An 18,511-nucleotide genomic window follows, 5' to 3' on the forward strand; every position below is an offset into this window, starting at 1 on the left:
TTGCATGCACACATGGAATCTTATCTATATCAAACATCCGACACTCACAACTTTTTGTTACCAAATTGACCAGATAGCTCTTCCCATCAAGTCCAACCACACTGTACTCAAGCTCAGGAACATTTAGCTCAGTCACAGTTAACGCTGTCGCTATTGCACATTGGATATGCAACTGATTTTCCACATATGGCACCAATTTCTTCGAATACGATGCACCAGCAATGTCTTCCCTATGCCTGTTGAACCACTCAGACACTTTTTCAATATACGCATCAATCAACGGCAATAATGCATACTTTCTAGCTTTCTTGAAGACACTGTTCATAGATTCACAGGCGTTGCTTGTGTCCAAGTTATACTTGTCTCCTTTGAAGTAGCACCTTGCCCATTTCTCGAGAGGAAGACCATTCTCTAAGTACTCCGCAGCTTTGGGAAACATTCTACCAAATTCGGTATATGCACTTAGAAACTCACTTTCGGTGTACTTGTGAGCGCAGTCAATGAATTTTTTTGAGCACAAATCTTTCCAACCATTGGCTGCTTTAACCCTCACATTCCGAGACAGGTGCCAAACACAAAATCCATGCTGAGACTGAGGGTACACCTCTTGCACTGCCTTCGCTATGCTTGTGTGTCTGTCACTCATAAAAACAATCTCAGGATTATCTGGTATAACAGTTTTGAGCATCTCTAAAAACCACCTCCAACTAGCATCTTTCTCACTATCGATTACACCCATTGCAATGGGATAATGGTGATGATTAGGATCCTGAGCTGTGGCAAATACAAGCATACCACCATAAAAATTCTTAAGAAATGTTGCATCCACAACTATGACTTTTCTCATTGATCTAAACCCTTCAATGCTGGGACCCAAAGCCACAAAAAGATACTTGAACTTATTATTAGCATCCACTTCCACGCTCGTCACTGTACCGGAGTTCACCAGCTTCAGCATGTACAAATAAGAATGCAATCTTTGAAAGCTCTCAGCCGGACTACCCCTCACTTGACTAATAGCGAGTTTTTTCCCTCTCAATGCAGTAGAGTACGACACATTCACATGAGCTTCAGTTTGAACAACCTTTACTATATTTCTAGGAGCGGGTGTATCCACTACACCTGGATACGAAGCACGCAAAACATCTGCTACTACTTGTGGAGTGCCTTTTCTTTTATTCTCAAGTGTGCTGGTAAGGACCCGAGAGCAACAATGCTTATTCCTGTAAACTCGAAGGCTGAAATAAGTTGAATCCTTCATTCTTACAGCATGTAAATACCATGAACAACCATGTTCAGCTTGACGGCATTTTAGAATGAGTCGCCCAGGATCAGACTTCACAGTTTTAACCTCAAAACATCCCTTATGCGAAGCTCTGTCAACCAATACTCGCAACGCCTCTTTCGACCTAAATTCTTGATGTTTCTCAAAACCAGCACCATCATCCCATTCAATAACAAACTGCTGAGTTGGTTCTACTCGCCCTGCAGGCTCTACGTGATCATCCTCATCCATAATATACTCTGCAGGCTCTACATGTGCATGATCATCCGGTTTTGAAACAACATCATCGATCACCATCTGTTTCTCAGTCTCTGCCATGACCACAATAGAAGTTCATTCTGTTCTTTCCCTGCTTCTACCGGTGTGTAAGTAGTCATCCCTTCCTCAATATCAAGCATATTATCCCCTGTTGCTAGCTCATCACTCTGATCTTCCATTATCTCCACATTCAACACAGATCTAAGTCCATCTTTGTCCAGAGTTGTTAGATAGACATACACATCACCATCATCAACAATACGTGACTCATTGCGTGGCTTAGCTACCAATGGAATGTAGCTTAACTTGAGCTTCTTTGTACTATCGTTTATCCCAATCTTCTTGCATATACCATCTACAACCATCGAATAGGTTACCTCGTCGATAGATTTTTTAAATGATATAGCATAGATGGAACTCCTTGAAATCCATTTAAACTCTTCTCCTTCCTTAAAATAACATCCTCCATACTCAAAATGTATGTTTGTGTGGCCGCTCATCCTCTTCTGTTCATAAATACAAAAAAAAAAGGCTTTTACGATTTACAGAAAATTAAAATTTACTCACAGTTATACCAATTGTACCAGTTGTCCCACATATCTCTTTAAGTTATCCCAATTGTACCAGTTGTCCCATTTCATTCAGTTTTCCCAATTGTACCAGTTGTCCCACATATCTCATTCAGTTATCCTAATTGTACCAGTTGTCCCATTTCATTCAGTTTTCTTAATTGTACCAGTTGTCCCACATATCTCATTCAGTTATCCCAATTGTATCAGTTGTCCAATTTCATTCAGTTATCCCAATTATACCAGTTGTCCCCTTTCATTTAGTTATCCCAATTATACCACTTCTCCTAATTCATTAAGTTATCCCTATTGTACCAGTTGTCCCATTTCATTCAGTTACCAATTGTACCAGTTGTCCCGTTTCCCACAGATTCACTATTTGTACGATTCAGCTCGATTCAAATCGATTCTACCGCACCACGTTACATTTTAACACAGAGAAAACTAAATCAACCTATATAAATAACTAAACTATCCAATGTGCAACCTAAACAAACCGAAATTGACAAATCGATTGAAAAATTGAAAAATCCCCAAAATACAGAATATGTTCACCTTAAAGCGAAATGGCGGAGGAGAAATGAGTTACGGAGAATAACCCGACTTCAGAGGACGCCGGCGCACCGCTACGAACGAAAATAAGCAACAGTTTACAAGATTCGAGCAGATCGATCGATATCTGGGTTTAAGGTTTTTGTTTGAGCTTTTAGGGTTTACATACGCGGGATGAAGATTTTGATTTCCCTAATTTTCGGTTCAATATACCCAGAAATTCTGATAATACCCGAAATTGATTTGTTGGTTTGGTTTTTCGATTTCAATTTTCAATTTTCAGTTAACTCGATTTTTTTAAAAAAACACCAAAATTCATCACAATTCAAGAATGCCATCATCTCCCTTCATTAAGGGTAAAATGGGCATATCACACCTATTATGGCACTCAGACTCATTTGTGGCACAAGAGATTTTTTTTTCCTAATTTATGGCTTCTCAGCCATTACTTCAGGATATCCTAAATCTCGCTGCTTCGTTTAATTCGATAGCTTCAATTTTATCCCGAGATCTGCAAATATGGCTGCAGACTCCTTAGCAAAACGTGTCTTAGTTAATGCGCCTGTACCAAACTTTGGTTAATTTTATTAATGGCAAGATGTTCAAAAAAAAGGAAGCTGGATTTCTCACATCACGCTGACCCATAAAGCCCTTAATTAAATTATAAATAAATATTTGAAATTTAGTCATATTAATAATCGGCTCAAAATACAGGAATCAATTCATCAAGCTATTCGCAGACTAACTAAGTGTTACCTCGCACGTGCAATCTGGCGAATTCCAAACTCCAAACTTTGAAATATCTGGTCAAAGTTAAAGATATTATACTAACAGCTCGGATTATTGAAGCATTTCTATATTCAATCGACAAATCTGGTCTATAGTTATAAATTCCTAATCCAAAAACTATACACTAATTTTTGAGTGTGGAATTTAGGTGAACATAAACAATATTCAGATCGGCTTTTCGAACAGGTTTTCCCAAGTAACTTACTTAGACTTGATGATCAACCTCTTCTAATTTGTAGAAATTTTTTTCAATGTTCAAGCTCTATGAGAAAACAGAACTTTGTACGAATGAATTTGTACTCGTTCTTCATGGGATCATATCCAACTAGGGGCATTTTTGCTGAACAATTTCTCACTACCTTCTCCTCTTGGTTCTTAGAATGATAGTAATGCTGCTCTTATGGAGTTTTTTTCTATCCCTTGGTAATTTTTGACCTTTTTTATCATTATTTTGTGAATTAAAAACAAGAAAACCACAGCAACACGTCTGATCTAAACTCCCAACTATTTCTTAATTTCTTGGTTAAAGGTTAAATTAAACTCAAAATCTTCACTTTAATTCATCGAAGACCACCAAATTGGCAAAGCCCAGACTGATCGAACATGGCATTGGCTTCATAATCAAGAGTATTGGAAGAACCTTCTCTACACCTTTGACAATGGCGTCTGCTTCAAAGCAAAATCTTTTTTCTTTCACAACCCCAAGGCATCCCATCTCCAGATGTTTTGGAAGAATCCCAATTCTGAAATCCTAAGAGCATGATTATTGCTATTAACTCTAATGGGTTTCTTATCATTATTTTGTGAATTGATTTGAGGCAAGAAACCATTTCAAGAAACCATGTTTTTTTAATGGTCTATTGGGAGAAACTTAATTGGGTTTCTTGTAACCAAAAAATAAATTAAGTTTTTTTAATGAAAATAAAGATAATTACTTAGATTATTACATTTTTAAACCAACACAAACATACATTTGATTTATAAACTTAAATTTTGCAATAGAAACTTAATTGTCGGTTTCAATACGTCCCAAATTTTTGCCGGATATGCTCCAACAAATCAGCTTGCAATTGATCATGTCGTGGTTTATCCCGAATATCATTTCGAGTACCCATCATATCAGCAATGTTTGAGGGCATATCTGTTGAATACGAGAGATCCACATTTGAACTTCCGCTTCCTTCTCCATGTTCGAAATCTGAAAAATCAAAGTGTCTGTATCCTTCTCTTTCGTCTTCTACTATCATATTGTGGAGTATGATACAAGCTCTCATAATTTTTCCTATTTTTGCTTTATCCCAAAAAAGAGCAGGATTTTTAAATGGCAAATTAAGCCTGTAAGACTCCAAAAGCACGTTCGACATCTTTTCGGACACCTTGTTGATGTTCAGCAAATAAGCATGATTTTGGATCTTGTGGAAGTAGTATAGATTGGACAAAAGTTGTCCATTTTGGATAGATACCATCTGTGAGATAGTATGCTAACTTATACTCCGTTCCGTTGACAGAGAAATTCACTCTCGGAGCTTTACCTTGTATTATATCATCAAAAACGGGTGAGCGATCAAAAACATTGATATCGTTTAAGGTACCTGGAGGTCCAAAAAAGGCATGCCATATCCACAGATCATATGAAGCTACCGCCTCTAAAACGATAATGGGTTTTCCTGAACCACGTGAATACTGCCCTTTCCAAGCGGTTGAACAATTCTTCCACTCCCAATGCATACAATCGATGCTTCCGAGAAATCCCCGTAGCTCTCCAATATGAAGTAATTGCTGAAGATCCTCTGGGGTGGGTCTTCTTAAGTACTCATCACCAAACAAATCTACAATTCCTTCTTCAAAATGTTCCAAACATGCACGAGCAGTTGTTTCACCTAGACGGAGGTATTCGTCAACCCTATCAGCCGCAGTACCATATGCTAATAGAAGAATGGCTGCTGTACACTTCTGAAGCAGTGAGAGACCAGACCTTCCGAGAGCATCTTTCTTCTGTCTGAAGTAACATACTTCATTGGAAAGTTTTTCAACTATATGTAAGAACAAATGTTTGTTCATCCTAAAACGTCGCCGGAAGTAATTAGCCGGATATGTTGGAGTTTCACTGAAATAATCGTTCTATAACCGGTTGTGGCCTTCTTCACGATCTCTTTCGATAAAAGCCTGTTTTTTCCTTGATTTGGTTGTCTCATGTTGATCGCCATAATAATTCAAAACATTCTGAAAAGCTTGATCGAACATTTGCTCAAACTTTTCTTCAAAAGCTTCATTAACTGGTCCATTAAAGTCATTGTTGGAAGAAAAAGCCATTTTTTTTTGGAATTTGATTTGATATGAAAGAAGAAGGAAGAAAATTGAAACTATGAAAGAAGAAGGAAGACAATTGAAACTATGAAAGAAGAAGGAAAACCCTGAAACTATGAAAGAAAAAGGAAGAGAATTGAAACTTTGAGGATGCTTGTTTTGCTATCAAAGAAGAAGGAAGAGAATTTAAACTTTGATTGGTACCAAAGTAAAAGCTTGTTTGATGTTTTTTTGGGAATCAAAGAGAACTTACGATAAAAAGACAGAAGTAAAGAGAACAAGATGAATATATGATACAACAAGTGCTTATTACTCACTATAAATAGACGACTAAAACTTATACATGTGGTGTAAAATAGTTTATACATTTTGTGGTCTCAAAATGAGATAAGAACTTTGTGGTTTGAGAACAAAAAAACAAAAGACAAGCAAATCGATTAACCAGACTTGTGACAACTCGTTTGGTTTTTTGTGCCGACCCAAATCCAATAATTGTTCTCTACCTAGTGGAAACTATCTGTCACACACATCTCCAATCTGAAACACACAAAAAAAAAACAAACATAATGAGCCTTCATCATAATTTTAACAAGGGTAAAACTGGTTTATACTTAAAGCAAAGAGCAAAGTTAATACTTAAAACAAAAGTTCATCATCTTAAGTTTTATCTTAAGCTCATACCTAAGCTCATCATCTTTGAGTATCAAAACCAGTTCATAGATAAAGAGAGCCATCATCTTTAGACCTAATCATCTTAAGCTCATACTTAAAGCAAAGAGCAAAGAGCAAAGAGAGCCATCATCTGAAGTTTTAAAAGCAAAGTTCATAGATAAAGAAACCGGTTCATTCATAACACAACAACATTCATAAACAAGCTAAAACCAAAATATCAGACCCAATTTTAAAAACAAACACCAACTTAAGCTAAAACAAAAACAAAAACAGAAACATAAACTTAAACTTAAACACAAACACCAATCTAAAACAACTCAGTAATGAGTTTCTTCTTTACATCTTCCTCATAGTCTGATAGTGGCCCTTGCTTGGCTAAAAGACATTCAATTATACCCATCTTCTTGATTTGTGCCTTCATTGTCAAGTATTTCTCTTGAATTTGCCACATTGCTTGAAACGCATGATGTGTCGTCGGTGTGAGGGTTGTCAAGTTTTACGCTAAATGAAATCAATAGCCGCAACTGCACAGCTGATCAATTGTAGTACTTAGGGATCGAATCCACAAGGAAGGAGGATCTTTTCCTGCAAAAGCCTTTGAAAGAAATATAAAGTAAGGAAGTCTAGAACCAAACAGTTTTGTGGGGGTTTTGGTGGTGTGTTTAAAATGTAAACACGAAATCTAAAAAGAAACTACGGGATTTAAATGGCCTAATAACTAAACTCAACGAAAATTAAAAACGAGAAAAACGGATATTCTAATTGCTTAAATGAAAATTAACTAAAAAGGAATGAGAATATTGAACTAAAGCTTGAAATAAAAACGGTGTAAATCTATAAGGAAGAAAGCATTGGGGTTCAGGGAAGTTTTCTCAGGGGTACGAACGATTTAAAACGTTGCTAGAGAGTAAAATTGATAAGGTCTTAGCTTAAACTTTTCGAACTGGAGTCACGGACGTATGAATACGCCACTGTCGTGATCATAGACAACTATCTCTCTCAACCCTGACCAGTAGGTTTCCACTCTGGCCCTGGAAAAGAAGAGATGCATTATGTTTAAGACTCATCAGCATTCACAAATCGCACATAGGTAGGTTTCCACTCCTATGTTTGTTTTGCTCTCCCAAACTAGATCTGACACCGGATGAACACTTTCATGTCACCAAGCATCTGGATCAGATTGTAGTTCATGACGCTACTCTCATGCAGTAAAAACGAATTCAGAAGAAAAAATTCTAAGATTCAGCTCAAAAGCTCATGGAATCTTCATCGAACATATAAGTCCCCATCGAAAATCCCTTAATCCCAACAATAAAACTACTCAGACATAATGAACGAAATCAAAAACATAGTATTAATAAGTAGAATAGAAACCGAAATTGAAAAAGAAAGAACAAGGGTTCAAGAGAAAAATCTCTCTCTCCCTAAAAGCTAAAGTAAAAACAATAAGAAAAATATGAGGTAATGATTCGGTTCTTCTCTTTTTAGGGTTCCTAAAACATGTATTTATAGTGCTCAAGAAATCTCTGGACGTCACTTAGGGTTTCTCCAAATGAGGGAATCATTGTGGGCTTCGGAAATGGGCCTTCGGGCTCAGAGTTGGCTGGCCGCGGTCGGGATGGCTGTGACCGCGGGAAATGGATGGCTGGCCGCGGTCGCAGTGCTTCTGACCGGGGAAATAGCTTGTTGGCTGCGGGTAAAAATGCTTGCCGGCTGGTTTACGTGACATCTTGCTCTTCGCGTATCTTTTGATTGAACCGTTGGATTGCCAAGCTGTAAAGTGTGCTGGAAAGCTGATACTTCCATCTTTAAGATCTCTAAATTTGAGCTGGATCAGACGGTGAGAAGGCCTTCAATCAGGGGTGCACTTCTGACGGTTTGACTCTGAGCTGAAATTTGGTTTTCTATCCATTTTGTTAAGCTTTTCTCTAAGTTACCTGAGAAGAGTCTTGGAACTACAAATACTAGAAAAACGTAATAAAAGTATTTAAAAGCAATAAAAACATAGAAAAAGTATTTCAAAACGATCCATAAAGATGGTCAAAATACGGTGTTATCAAAATACTAGTCCACTTTTTCCGTCATGCAAAACTTAAACAATCTAAATCTTGATTCCAGTCAACTAGCTCTCTACATTCATTAAGTTCAATAGTGAGTTCTTATTAAAGACATCATCCAGGGTAGACCGCATTTGGCATTAAAGGGCTGTTTAAGTGGTGGAGTTAAAGTGTTTCGTGTTACCTGAAGATCTGGAGGATGCAAGATAATATGCAAAACCGCAAGAGAGATAAGGACCTGTTGATGACCGCAATTTTCAGTCACTTCTTCTTGCCAAATGTTGTTGCATAATCCTTCCTCCTTTGTTGTAAATAGCTATTCCCCCAGACTTAGATTCTTTCCGGGAATCAGAAAATGATCTCCAAAACTCCATAAAATCAGACTCTAGTTGCCTTGGGACTTAAAATTCGACCTCTCTAGACTCTCTAAGGCCTTTATTTCCTTTCTTTTCTTATTTTTGGATTTTTTTTTTTTTTTTAACGGAAATGCCTTTTAAAGAGAGAGACTAGAGGACGAGATTGTACCAAAATTTGAGATTTTTCTAAGGAAAACTGAGCTTTCTCTTGTTTTTGGATCCTTCCGGGAACTCTTCCGGCAAATCGCAGGTCTCTGTCCTTGGTGACTGAAAACTGCGTCGTTCCTCTTTCTCTCCAACGTTTTTGCACTTATCTGCATATAAGACAATAGAAAACAAGAGTGCATGTGGTTTGAAAGAGGACTGGTTAAGGTGGAGAACTAGCTAAAGATGAACTAGCTATTCAGGATCAACAGAGAGTGGTAAAATGATAAAGGAGTCCTGAATGTATGATTCGTTTCCCTGGTCTAATGCTTCAATGAGAAAATTAAGTCCAAATTAAGTCCAAATAAAACAGAGCTAGTGTATCCCTTCATCTAAATCGAAATCATTCAAATTCCTCTGGGGTACTTCGTTTCAAATGTGCTTAGCTACCGCCTAGTCTAGTCCTAAATCGTGAATGAGCATGTCACTAGGAACAGTCTAAAAGCACACAGTCAACTATCATTGATTCATGTTCACCATTCCCTTTAAAAACGTATTTTGTTTTGGAAACTGGTTTTGAAAAACTTTAAGGAAAATGCAAAAAGTGTAGATAATGCAAGACTCATGAAAGAAAAGTGATTAGAAAAGGATGAAATCCTCCCCCAGACTTAAATCACACTGTCTTCAGTCAAGTCGAGATTGGATGAGAAAAAATGCATAGATAATCGAATTGGTAAGGACAAAGAGAACTTACCTGGATCCAGGATGCTGGTGGAGATGAACCGGATTCATTCGAAGAGGTTTGGGAAGGTGATGGGTGGTGATGAAGGTGGTGGGAAGTGATGAATGAGGTGGAGTGGGGATTGGTGATGTGGAATGGGGTGAAGTGGGTGGTTTAGGGTTGGGTTTGATCTCAACGACCATTTGCCGCGGTCAAGAGACACACGACCGCGGTAAACAGGTGCTTGGCCGCGGTCAGAAAGACGCGACCGCGGTCGAAGAGGCGTTTCCCGCGGTCAGAACGTCTGCGACCGCGGGGGCTTATTTCGCGGCCTCTTCCTGCTTCTCCTTGGTTCCTGCTGGGCCGAGCAGTCAGGTACCATCCTTCTTTTTGGTTTTTTCGGGTTTTTTGATTTTTTTGGCTTTTTTGTTTTATAAGAAACACCTGAAACTAAGAAAAATAAAAAGATCAATAGAAAAAGAAAGAAAAATCCTAAAGAAAACAATACCTAAATGGGTTGCCTCCCATTAAGCGCTTCTGTTTTAAGTCGTTTAGCTCGACTTTTGGTGTTGGACGTAGCTTATTCCAATGAAGAAGACCTTGTCCTGAGACAAGTCTTTTTCAACATCTCCTTGCTTTGCCTAGCAGGTTCTTCGTCACTCCAAAGTTCTTCTTCAAACTCTTCTGTTGCAGAACGTTTTCCTGCTTTGCTGTTGTATGGGACAGCTTCTGTGAAGACATCTTTGTCGATATTAGCAAATGAAATCCTCTGGTTTGGCCAGTCCATTATAGCTCCGGAAGTTGCTAGAAAAGACCATCCGAGAATCACTGGATATGTTGCATCTCTCGTCTCGACAATATAGAAGTCGACAGGCACAATCTCCTATTCTCAAAGGAATTTCATGAGCTATTCCTTGAGGTGTTGCATTTGAATCATCAGCTAGACTAATCTTTGCTCTAGTCCTGCGCAGGTGTTTAATACCAAGTCTCAAAGCAATTGCCTTGGACATCATGTTAAGACAAGCTCCAGAATCACATAGCACGTTTTTAAACATTTCTCCTCTAATAGAACAAGAGATAAGAAACTGACCTATACCTTCGATTTTGTGAAGTGTTCGAACAGGTTTACCTCTTCTTGCATGATTGAACAAGTCTTCTATCTCAGGGATTGATTCTTTGCTCTCACAGAAATAGTGGCCTATCATGAAGTCCTTTCAAGCTCTAGCAAAGGTGATTCCTTCAGGTAAATTTCAAACTACATCATTGAATTCGTCGAGCTTCTCTTTGCTGATTTTGTTGGTGTGGTGGCTGCAGTCTTCAGGATTTTTGAGGTGAATCGCATAGACAGCTGCTTCTGGTGTTGTCATGTATCGAGCTCTCATAAAGTATATATGGATATCTTCTTTAGACTCCTTGCAGTACCTGAAAAAGACTTGCAAACGACCAAGCTTCCAGATTTCATCAAAGCTTAGATGAGCAGGGAATGACCTGACCACATTGTTGAACTCCATTAGTTTTTCTCTACTGATGTTGTTGGTGATCCATTGAATTTCTCCTGAGTCGTCTTCTGAGGAATATCCTGCGTTTGGATCTTCTACAAACAACCCATACTCTTCATCTTCAGAGTATTGCTCTTCATACTCATCTTCACAAGACAAAGCCATGTTGCAGGGCCATGACTTGTCCTCTTCTTCAGATCTTTGGGTGCTTATGGAGCAAACCGATTGTTGATGGAGTGGTTTAGTCATCCCAGGAGGTGTATCAGACGTACAGATGCTTCTATGAGTCGAACGGGACTGTTTTGGAACGTTTTTCCAGTTGGCCTTGACTGCAGGTGACGTGACCGCAGGAAAACGACCATGGGCCGCGGGTAGGCCTAACACGACCGCGGGAATTGGCTTCCTGGCCGCGGTTGGAGGCGACGCAACCGCGGGGAAATGTCTCCGGTTTGATCTGCTGCTGTTGCTTGCTCATTTGCTTCCTGGATCGTCTCCTGGGTCTTCTGGCTTGATGTACTTCCTCTTTGGACTTGATTCTTTAGTTTTGGTTGCTGGAATCTGCTCTCCAAGTTCTTGCATGATCTCCTCAACCTTTTATTCAACTTCATCTAGAGCATAGACTACTTTGTCCATGGTTGAGTCTATTTCTTCTACTTTGTCTTGAACCTTGTGTACTCCATCCCAAATCTCTTCCACGTAGGAGTAGGTTTGGTTGTTATGGTCGTTAATAGTTTCTTCTGCTTCATCAAGCTTGACCTCTAAGGTGCGGATGTTCCCACTGGCTTTGCGAATGCGATCTTCGTTTTCTCCAACTCGTCCTTCGACTGATTCTATCCTCTCCTTGATAGTCTTAGCATCCTTGTTTGCTTGAGTCTCGATGGTTTTAACTTGAGCAGAAAGATCTTCAAGCTTTTTGTTAAAGTGAATTGACATGTTGTCAATTTTCTCACGAAGGGCGGCTCTAGAGGTTGCCTGAGCGTCGATTAAGTGCAATACCACCATCTCTAGTCGACTCAGTCGGTGAATTAGTTGGTCGTTTTCATCTTGGTGAGGCAGACGATGAGCAGGATGTCTAGGGTTAGCCATTGGAGGAACGTAGGGCTCGTTCTAGAACGTTCTGTAGTCTTCGGTTCGAATTTCTTCGTAGAGATCGCGTAAGTACTGCTTCTCTCTGCGTCTGGTGGCTTGAGGAGTGTTATAAAAACCTTCCTCATAGTGTATATTTCGATTTATAGGATCCATATCTTCTGAAATGGAAACAAAATAACCGAAAAATGGAAATATGCAGAAAAAGGGGTTCTAGAGTCGATTTACCAACCTTTCTCGGGGTTTTGCGGAAAAGGAAACGCGTGCCTTCCTCGGCAACGGCGCCAAAAACTTGATGTGTCATCGGTGTGAGGGTTGTCAAGTTTTACCCTAAATGAATCAATAGCCGCAAGTGCACAGCTGATCAATTGTAGTACTTAGGGATCGAATCCACAGGGAAGGAGGATCTTTTCCTGCAAAAGCCTTTGAAAGAAATATAAAGTAAGGAAGTCTAGAACCAAACGGTTTTGTGGGGGTTTTGGTGGTGTGTTTAAAATGTAAAAACGAAATGTAGAAAGAAACTACGGGAATTAACGAAAATGAATAAAAACGAGAAAAACAGATACTCTAATTGCTTAAATGAAAATTAACTAAAAAGGAATGAGAATATTGAACTAAAGCTTGTAATAAAAACGGTGTAAATCTATAAGGAAGAAAGCGTTGGGGTTTAGGGAAGTTTTCTCAGGGGTACGAACGATTCAAAACATTGCTAGAGAGTAAAATTGATAAGGTCTTAGCTTAAACTTTTCGAACTGGAGTCACGGACGTATGAATACGCCACTGTCGTGATCATAGACAACTATCTCTCTCAACCCTGACCAGTAGGTTTCCACTCTGGCCCTGGAAAAGAAGAGATGCATTATGTTTAAGACTCGTCAGCATTCACAAATCGCACATAGGTAGGTTTCCACTCCTATGTTTGTTTTGCTCTCCCAAACTAGATCTGACACCGGATGAACACTTTCGTGTCACCAAGCATCTGGATCAGATTGTAGTTCATGACGCTACTCTCATGCAGTAAAAACGAATTCAGAAGAAAAAGTTCTAAGATTCGGCTCAAAAGCTCATGGAATCCTCATCGAACATATAATTCCCCATCGAAAATCCTTTAATCCCAACAATAAAACTACTCAGACATAATGAACGAAATCAAAAACATAGTATTAATAAGTAGAATAGAAACCGAAATTGAAAAAGAAAGAACAAGGGTTCAAGAGAAAAATCTCTCTCTCCCTAAAAGCTAAAGTAAAAACAATAAGAAAAAATATGAGGTAATGATTCGGTTCTTCTCTTTTTAGGGTTCCTAAAACATGTCGGGATGGCTGTGACCGCGGGAAATGAGCCTTCGGGCTCGGAGTTGGCTGGCCGCGGTCGGGATGGCTGTGACCGCGGGAAATGGATGGCTGGCCGCGGTCGCGGTGCTTCTGACCGCGTGTAATAGCTTGTTGGCCGCGGGTAGAAATGCTTGCCGGCTGGTTTACGGGACATCTTGCTCTTCGCGTATCTTTTGATTGAACCGTTGGATTGCCAAGCTGTAAAGTGTGCTGGAAAGCTGATACTTCCATCTTTAAGATCTCCAAATTTGAGCTGGATCAGACGGTGAGAAAGCCTTCAATCAGGGGTGAACTTCTGACGGTTTGACTCTGAGCTGAAATCTGGTTTTCTATCCATTTTGTTAAGCTTTTCCCTAAGTTACCTGAGAAGAGTCTTGGAACTACAAATACTAGAAAACGTAATAAAAGTACTTAAAAGCAATTAAAAACATAGAAAAAATATTTCAAAACGATTCATAAAAGTGGTCAAAATACTGTGTTATCAACGCAACCAATGGTTCTTCTTTCTCTACGGCAACCTTCTTAGCCTTGCTTCCATTATCTTCCTCACAAGGCTGGGTTACCTCAGCCCCTGAACCATCTACACCTCTTTTTCTTTTGAGTTTCCAGCGGCTTTGTTTGTTGAAAGATCAGACCATTTCTGATCATTTCTGAGCTCATACCAAACATGTTCTAAAGTGAACTTCTTCTTGTGATTGTTGTAGAACATCTCATGAGCCAGTTTGAGAATATCATTCTCATTCTGACCACTGGCTTTCTCTCTGCAAGCTGCTTCGTATGCTCCACAAAATTTGCAGACTTGATCATTTATTTTCTGCCACCTCTGTTTGCATTGTATGGCCTTTATCTTTTCACGTCCATCACACTTTGAAGAAGCTGAAAAGTAAGTGGCTATGTGCTTCCAAAATGCAGTTGATTTTTACCACAGCATCCTTGCTCGTGTTTAACCATGAGCTGATGAGCAAAATGTCATCACTAGGGCTCCACTGCATTCTTTCCTTCTTTTCCGTTGCAGGTGATGCTTCACCGAAGGATGCATCATACAGAGGAGTTTCTTTTTGAAGACTTGAGGAATATCCGCAAAAGACTGAATTTTGTTGACTGTTCAACAGTTCAACAAAGTTGGAGGTGGGGAAAGATGGACCCGAAGAAGAGAAAGCCATATGGTACAAGGAATAGGTAAACAAGAAAAGATGAAATGAAAGAGATGAAGCACAAAGCAAGAGAATGTGATTTTGGAAGAGGAAGAAAGAGAAGCACAAACTGAGAAGAAGGAGAAGCTCAAAACGAGAACAAGAAGCAATGAGAAGATGTTTAGAAAGAGAGGAAGCACCAGCTTTTAAAGAAACCCACAAAGCATTCAAGCACAAACCAAAAATCAAAGGAACATTGAAGGAAGAAAAGCAAAAACGTTTTGCAGCATTCAAGCACATTTATTATCCTAAACCAACCATTACTCAACCATTACTCTACACTAAACCAAAAACGTTTTGCAGCATTCAAGCACATTTATTATCCTAAACCAACCATTACCCAACCATTACTCTACACTAAATCAAAAAGAGATATATTGAGGTGACATATACCTACAGCATTCAACCAGTTTACTCAACCATTTCTAATTTACTCAACCACTCCATATCTTACACAGAATCGGCATTTATCTAACTAGCCATTAATTATCATCAACCAGACTTGAAGACTAACCTTAACAGCTTCTTTAGGTTTTAAAACCTTTGTTACGAGCAAAGCGAAGAGGAATAGCTGGAGATAGACCTTTGAACCAAGCTGAATCTGCAAAAATCATTAACCATTTATCAGTCACAGTATACCGAAAACCATAAACCATATACCATTCACAAAACTATTTACCATTCAACAGATAGATATACGATCATGAACCATGAACCACTGGAAAGTTTTCCATTCACAAAACCATTTACCATTCAAAAACCAATATACGATCATGAACCATTAACTTAAGCTAAAAGAGATAGAAAAACATATATCATTGATAATACCAGATTTTGACCATTTTTATGGATCATTTTAATATCTTTTACAGGTGTTTTTACTCCATTTTCAAAGGTTTTCAAAGGATTTCTATGTTTCCGGATTTTAAAAGACTTTTCAGGTAATTTGGGATAAAGAGGCACAAAATGGAACAAAAAGACTCTTTTGGATAAATGCAGACCGTCAGAACTCTCATGGAGAGACGAAGACCTTCTCACCGTCTGATCACCCTCAAAATTGGACAACTTATAGAAGAATCAACCAGCTTTCAAATGCACTTGGTTTGGAGACATTCCAACGGTTAGATCTCAAGATATTCCATTAGCCCCGGAGCCACGCGGAGTCGGCCAGCAACTCATGCGACCGCGGCCAACAAGCTATTTGCCGCAGTCAGAAGCTTCCCGACCGCGGCCAACAAGCCAATTGCCGCGGTCACAACACTCCCGACCGCGGCATTCAAGCTCCGAGTTAAAGCCCACTTATCTGAAGCCCAAAGTCATTATCAGCCTCAATTCCGGAACCCTAGAGACCATGGAGTATTGGAGACTATAAATACATGTCATTTAGGTCGTTTTTAGGGAGAGCTTTTCATACTTTACAGAAACCCTTTTCCTTTAGCCGTTTTTATGAGATTTTTGTAGAAGATTGTTCAAGTCCGAGTTCTTCAATAGAGAAGCTTTCTTTATCTCTTTTCTTTACTGTTTTTCATTACTTTCATTAAAACCAATGATGATGTCGAACTCAGCCATGTCTGAGTAGATCCCGAGTTGGGCTTAGGGTTCCCGAAAGGGGCTCTCATAATCGATTAAGACATCTAGGTTTATAGATCTGGGATTTCGACCTGTTCTCTGTTTATTCTTGTTCTTATTGCATGTATGCTTGATTGATCACCTAGTATCTGACCTAGATAGTTAGTGTTGCGAAAGTTTTCATTAAGTATAGCCCTAGAATGAAACAGGCGATTTTTCCGTAGGAGTGGAAACCAGCGAGATCGTGAGTATTGACGAGTCTTGTGCAGCTCTTGCGTTCTCTCCCTTCCAGGGCCAGAGTGGAAACCTTCTGGTCAGGGTTGCGAGAAACAGTTGGTTATGATCACGACAGTGACGTAGTCATACCGCCGTACTCTAGCTCTAGAACCCATATATTGTTATCCGTCAATCCCAATCTATCTACCTTAGTGTTAAAACCGATTATGATCCCTTAGAGTTCCCAAAAGCTCAGCGTTTTTAGCCATAGTATACAATTTCCATCGATTTTAACTTGTTTTCTTAGACCTGCATTTCAGTTTCCTTAGTTCGTTATTTACTTGCTTTATTTACTTTTCATGCGATATTTTACTTGCCTTATTTTTGTTTAGTTCGATATTTTACTTATTCATTTGCATTTCATTCGATTTTCTTTACCTGCTTTTTAGGATCGATTTATTTGCTTTCTTTTGTTTTAGTTTAATTCACAAGAAAAAAAAACAACCAACCTTTAAAACCAATTTAGTCTAGACATAAAGTTAAAAACCGTAGAAGAATACCAGGCACACAAATCTCTGTGGATTCGATCCCTAAATACTACGACTGATTAGCTGTGCACTTGCGGCTTTCATTTGTTTTGTTAAGGGTAAAACTTGTTCCCTCACGTAGTTGACACGAGCACGCATCAAGTTTTTGGCGCCGTTGCCGGGGATTTGTTTCGCTGCCTTTTGCTATTTTTCTTGTTTTAACTTCTGTTCTAGACACCTGATCTCTAGTTCTTTCTTAAAGTTTTTCTGAACTATCTTTCCCTTCTTTTGTCTTTCTCTGAATTGCATGAATACCAGGTGTAGACCTGCAGGAGACATTCCAATTCTAGACGAGATAGACAGACACGAAAGAGAACTTCGAAGACTTAGACGAACGCAAGGAATGGCCAACGACGACCAGCCTGGAGATCCTATTAATCGAAATTTAAATACGGACCAAGACGGGTCCGAACATGGAGAAAACGAAGAGAATGATCACATAGAAGGTGATCATGCTCGACAAGATAGAGAGGAGGATGAGGTTCTTCCAAGAAACCACCAGAACCGAGAGAGAGAAGAACGTGAAGACCTTGATCCACCCATCAATGCAGCCGATGGTGACCACCCAGCAATGCAGCCGAATGAACGCATTCACCGCCCCATTCCGCCAGCAAATCAACACCGAAGACAAGCCAGGAACCATCGCATAGCTGATTTTGATGCACCTACTCAAAATTTTCAGAATCGATCTGCGATTCAAGTACCATTTCCAAACCGGAATGAGTTTGAAGTCAAGCCTCAAACCATCTCATTGGTGAAGCAAAACCAGTTCCATGGAATTCCTTCTGAGCACCCAATGGACCATATCGAGCTTTTTGAAGAAATTTGCAGCATGATGAGAACAAACCAAGTTCCACCTGACTATTTAAAGTGTAAGTTGTTCCCTTTTTCATTAGCAGATAAGCTCACCGTTGGTTGAAGTCTTTGCCTGCAGGATCGATTACCAATTAGGAAGAATGTAGAACTGCTTTCCTAAACCACTTCTACACCAAGTCAAGGTCGAACAATTTGAGAACAAAGATCTCAACCTTTCAACAAGGGCCAACTGAATCTTTCTATGAAGCTTGGGAACGTTTTAAGGAATATGAACGTGATTGCCCTCACCATGGATTTCATGGATCAAGCCTGCTGAGCACATTTTACCGAGGTTTGCAACCAAAATACAAACTTTCACTTGATACAGCTAGCAATGGGGATTTTGGGCAAAAGACAATAACCCAAGGAAGAGCTCTCATCAAAAATTTGGCTCAAGCCAATAGCAATGACTGTCCTGAATACGATCGATCGATGAAGCAAGCCGGAACAGACAACAAGGAG

At 39.3% G+C, this 18,511-nt stretch overlaps 1 protein-coding gene and 1 non-coding gene across 2 annotated transcripts; both read right to left on the bottom strand.

Annotated features, from left to right (window-relative positions):
- Positions 1–4,782: 4,782 nt before the first annotated feature.
- On the bottom strand, positions 4,783–5,766 carry LOC112087545. Its single transcript, XM_024157453.1, has 2 exons — positions 5,582–5,766; positions 4,783–5,452 (listed from the first exon to the last, which is right to left on the bottom strand). The coding sequence occupies exons 1-2, from the start codon at positions 5,764–5,766 to the stop codon at positions 4,783–4,785; spliced, it is 855 nt and encodes a 284-aa protein (XP_024013221.1).
- Positions 5,767–18,199: 12,433 nt separating this feature from the next.
- On the bottom strand, positions 18,200–18,306 carry LOC112087678. Its single transcript, XR_002900224.1, has one exon. It is a non-coding gene; the product is annotated as a small nucleolar RNA R71 (small nucleolar RNA).
- Positions 18,307–18,511: the final 205 nt, after the last annotated feature.

Source organism: Eutrema salsugineum, unplaced genomic scaffold (assembly GCF_000478725.1).
Source record: "Eutrema salsugineum unplaced genomic scaffold, Eutsalg1_0 scaffold_17, whole genome shotgun sequence".
Classification (NCBI taxonomy): domain Eukaryota; kingdom Viridiplantae; phylum Streptophyta; class Magnoliopsida; order Brassicales; family Brassicaceae; genus Eutrema; species Eutrema salsugineum.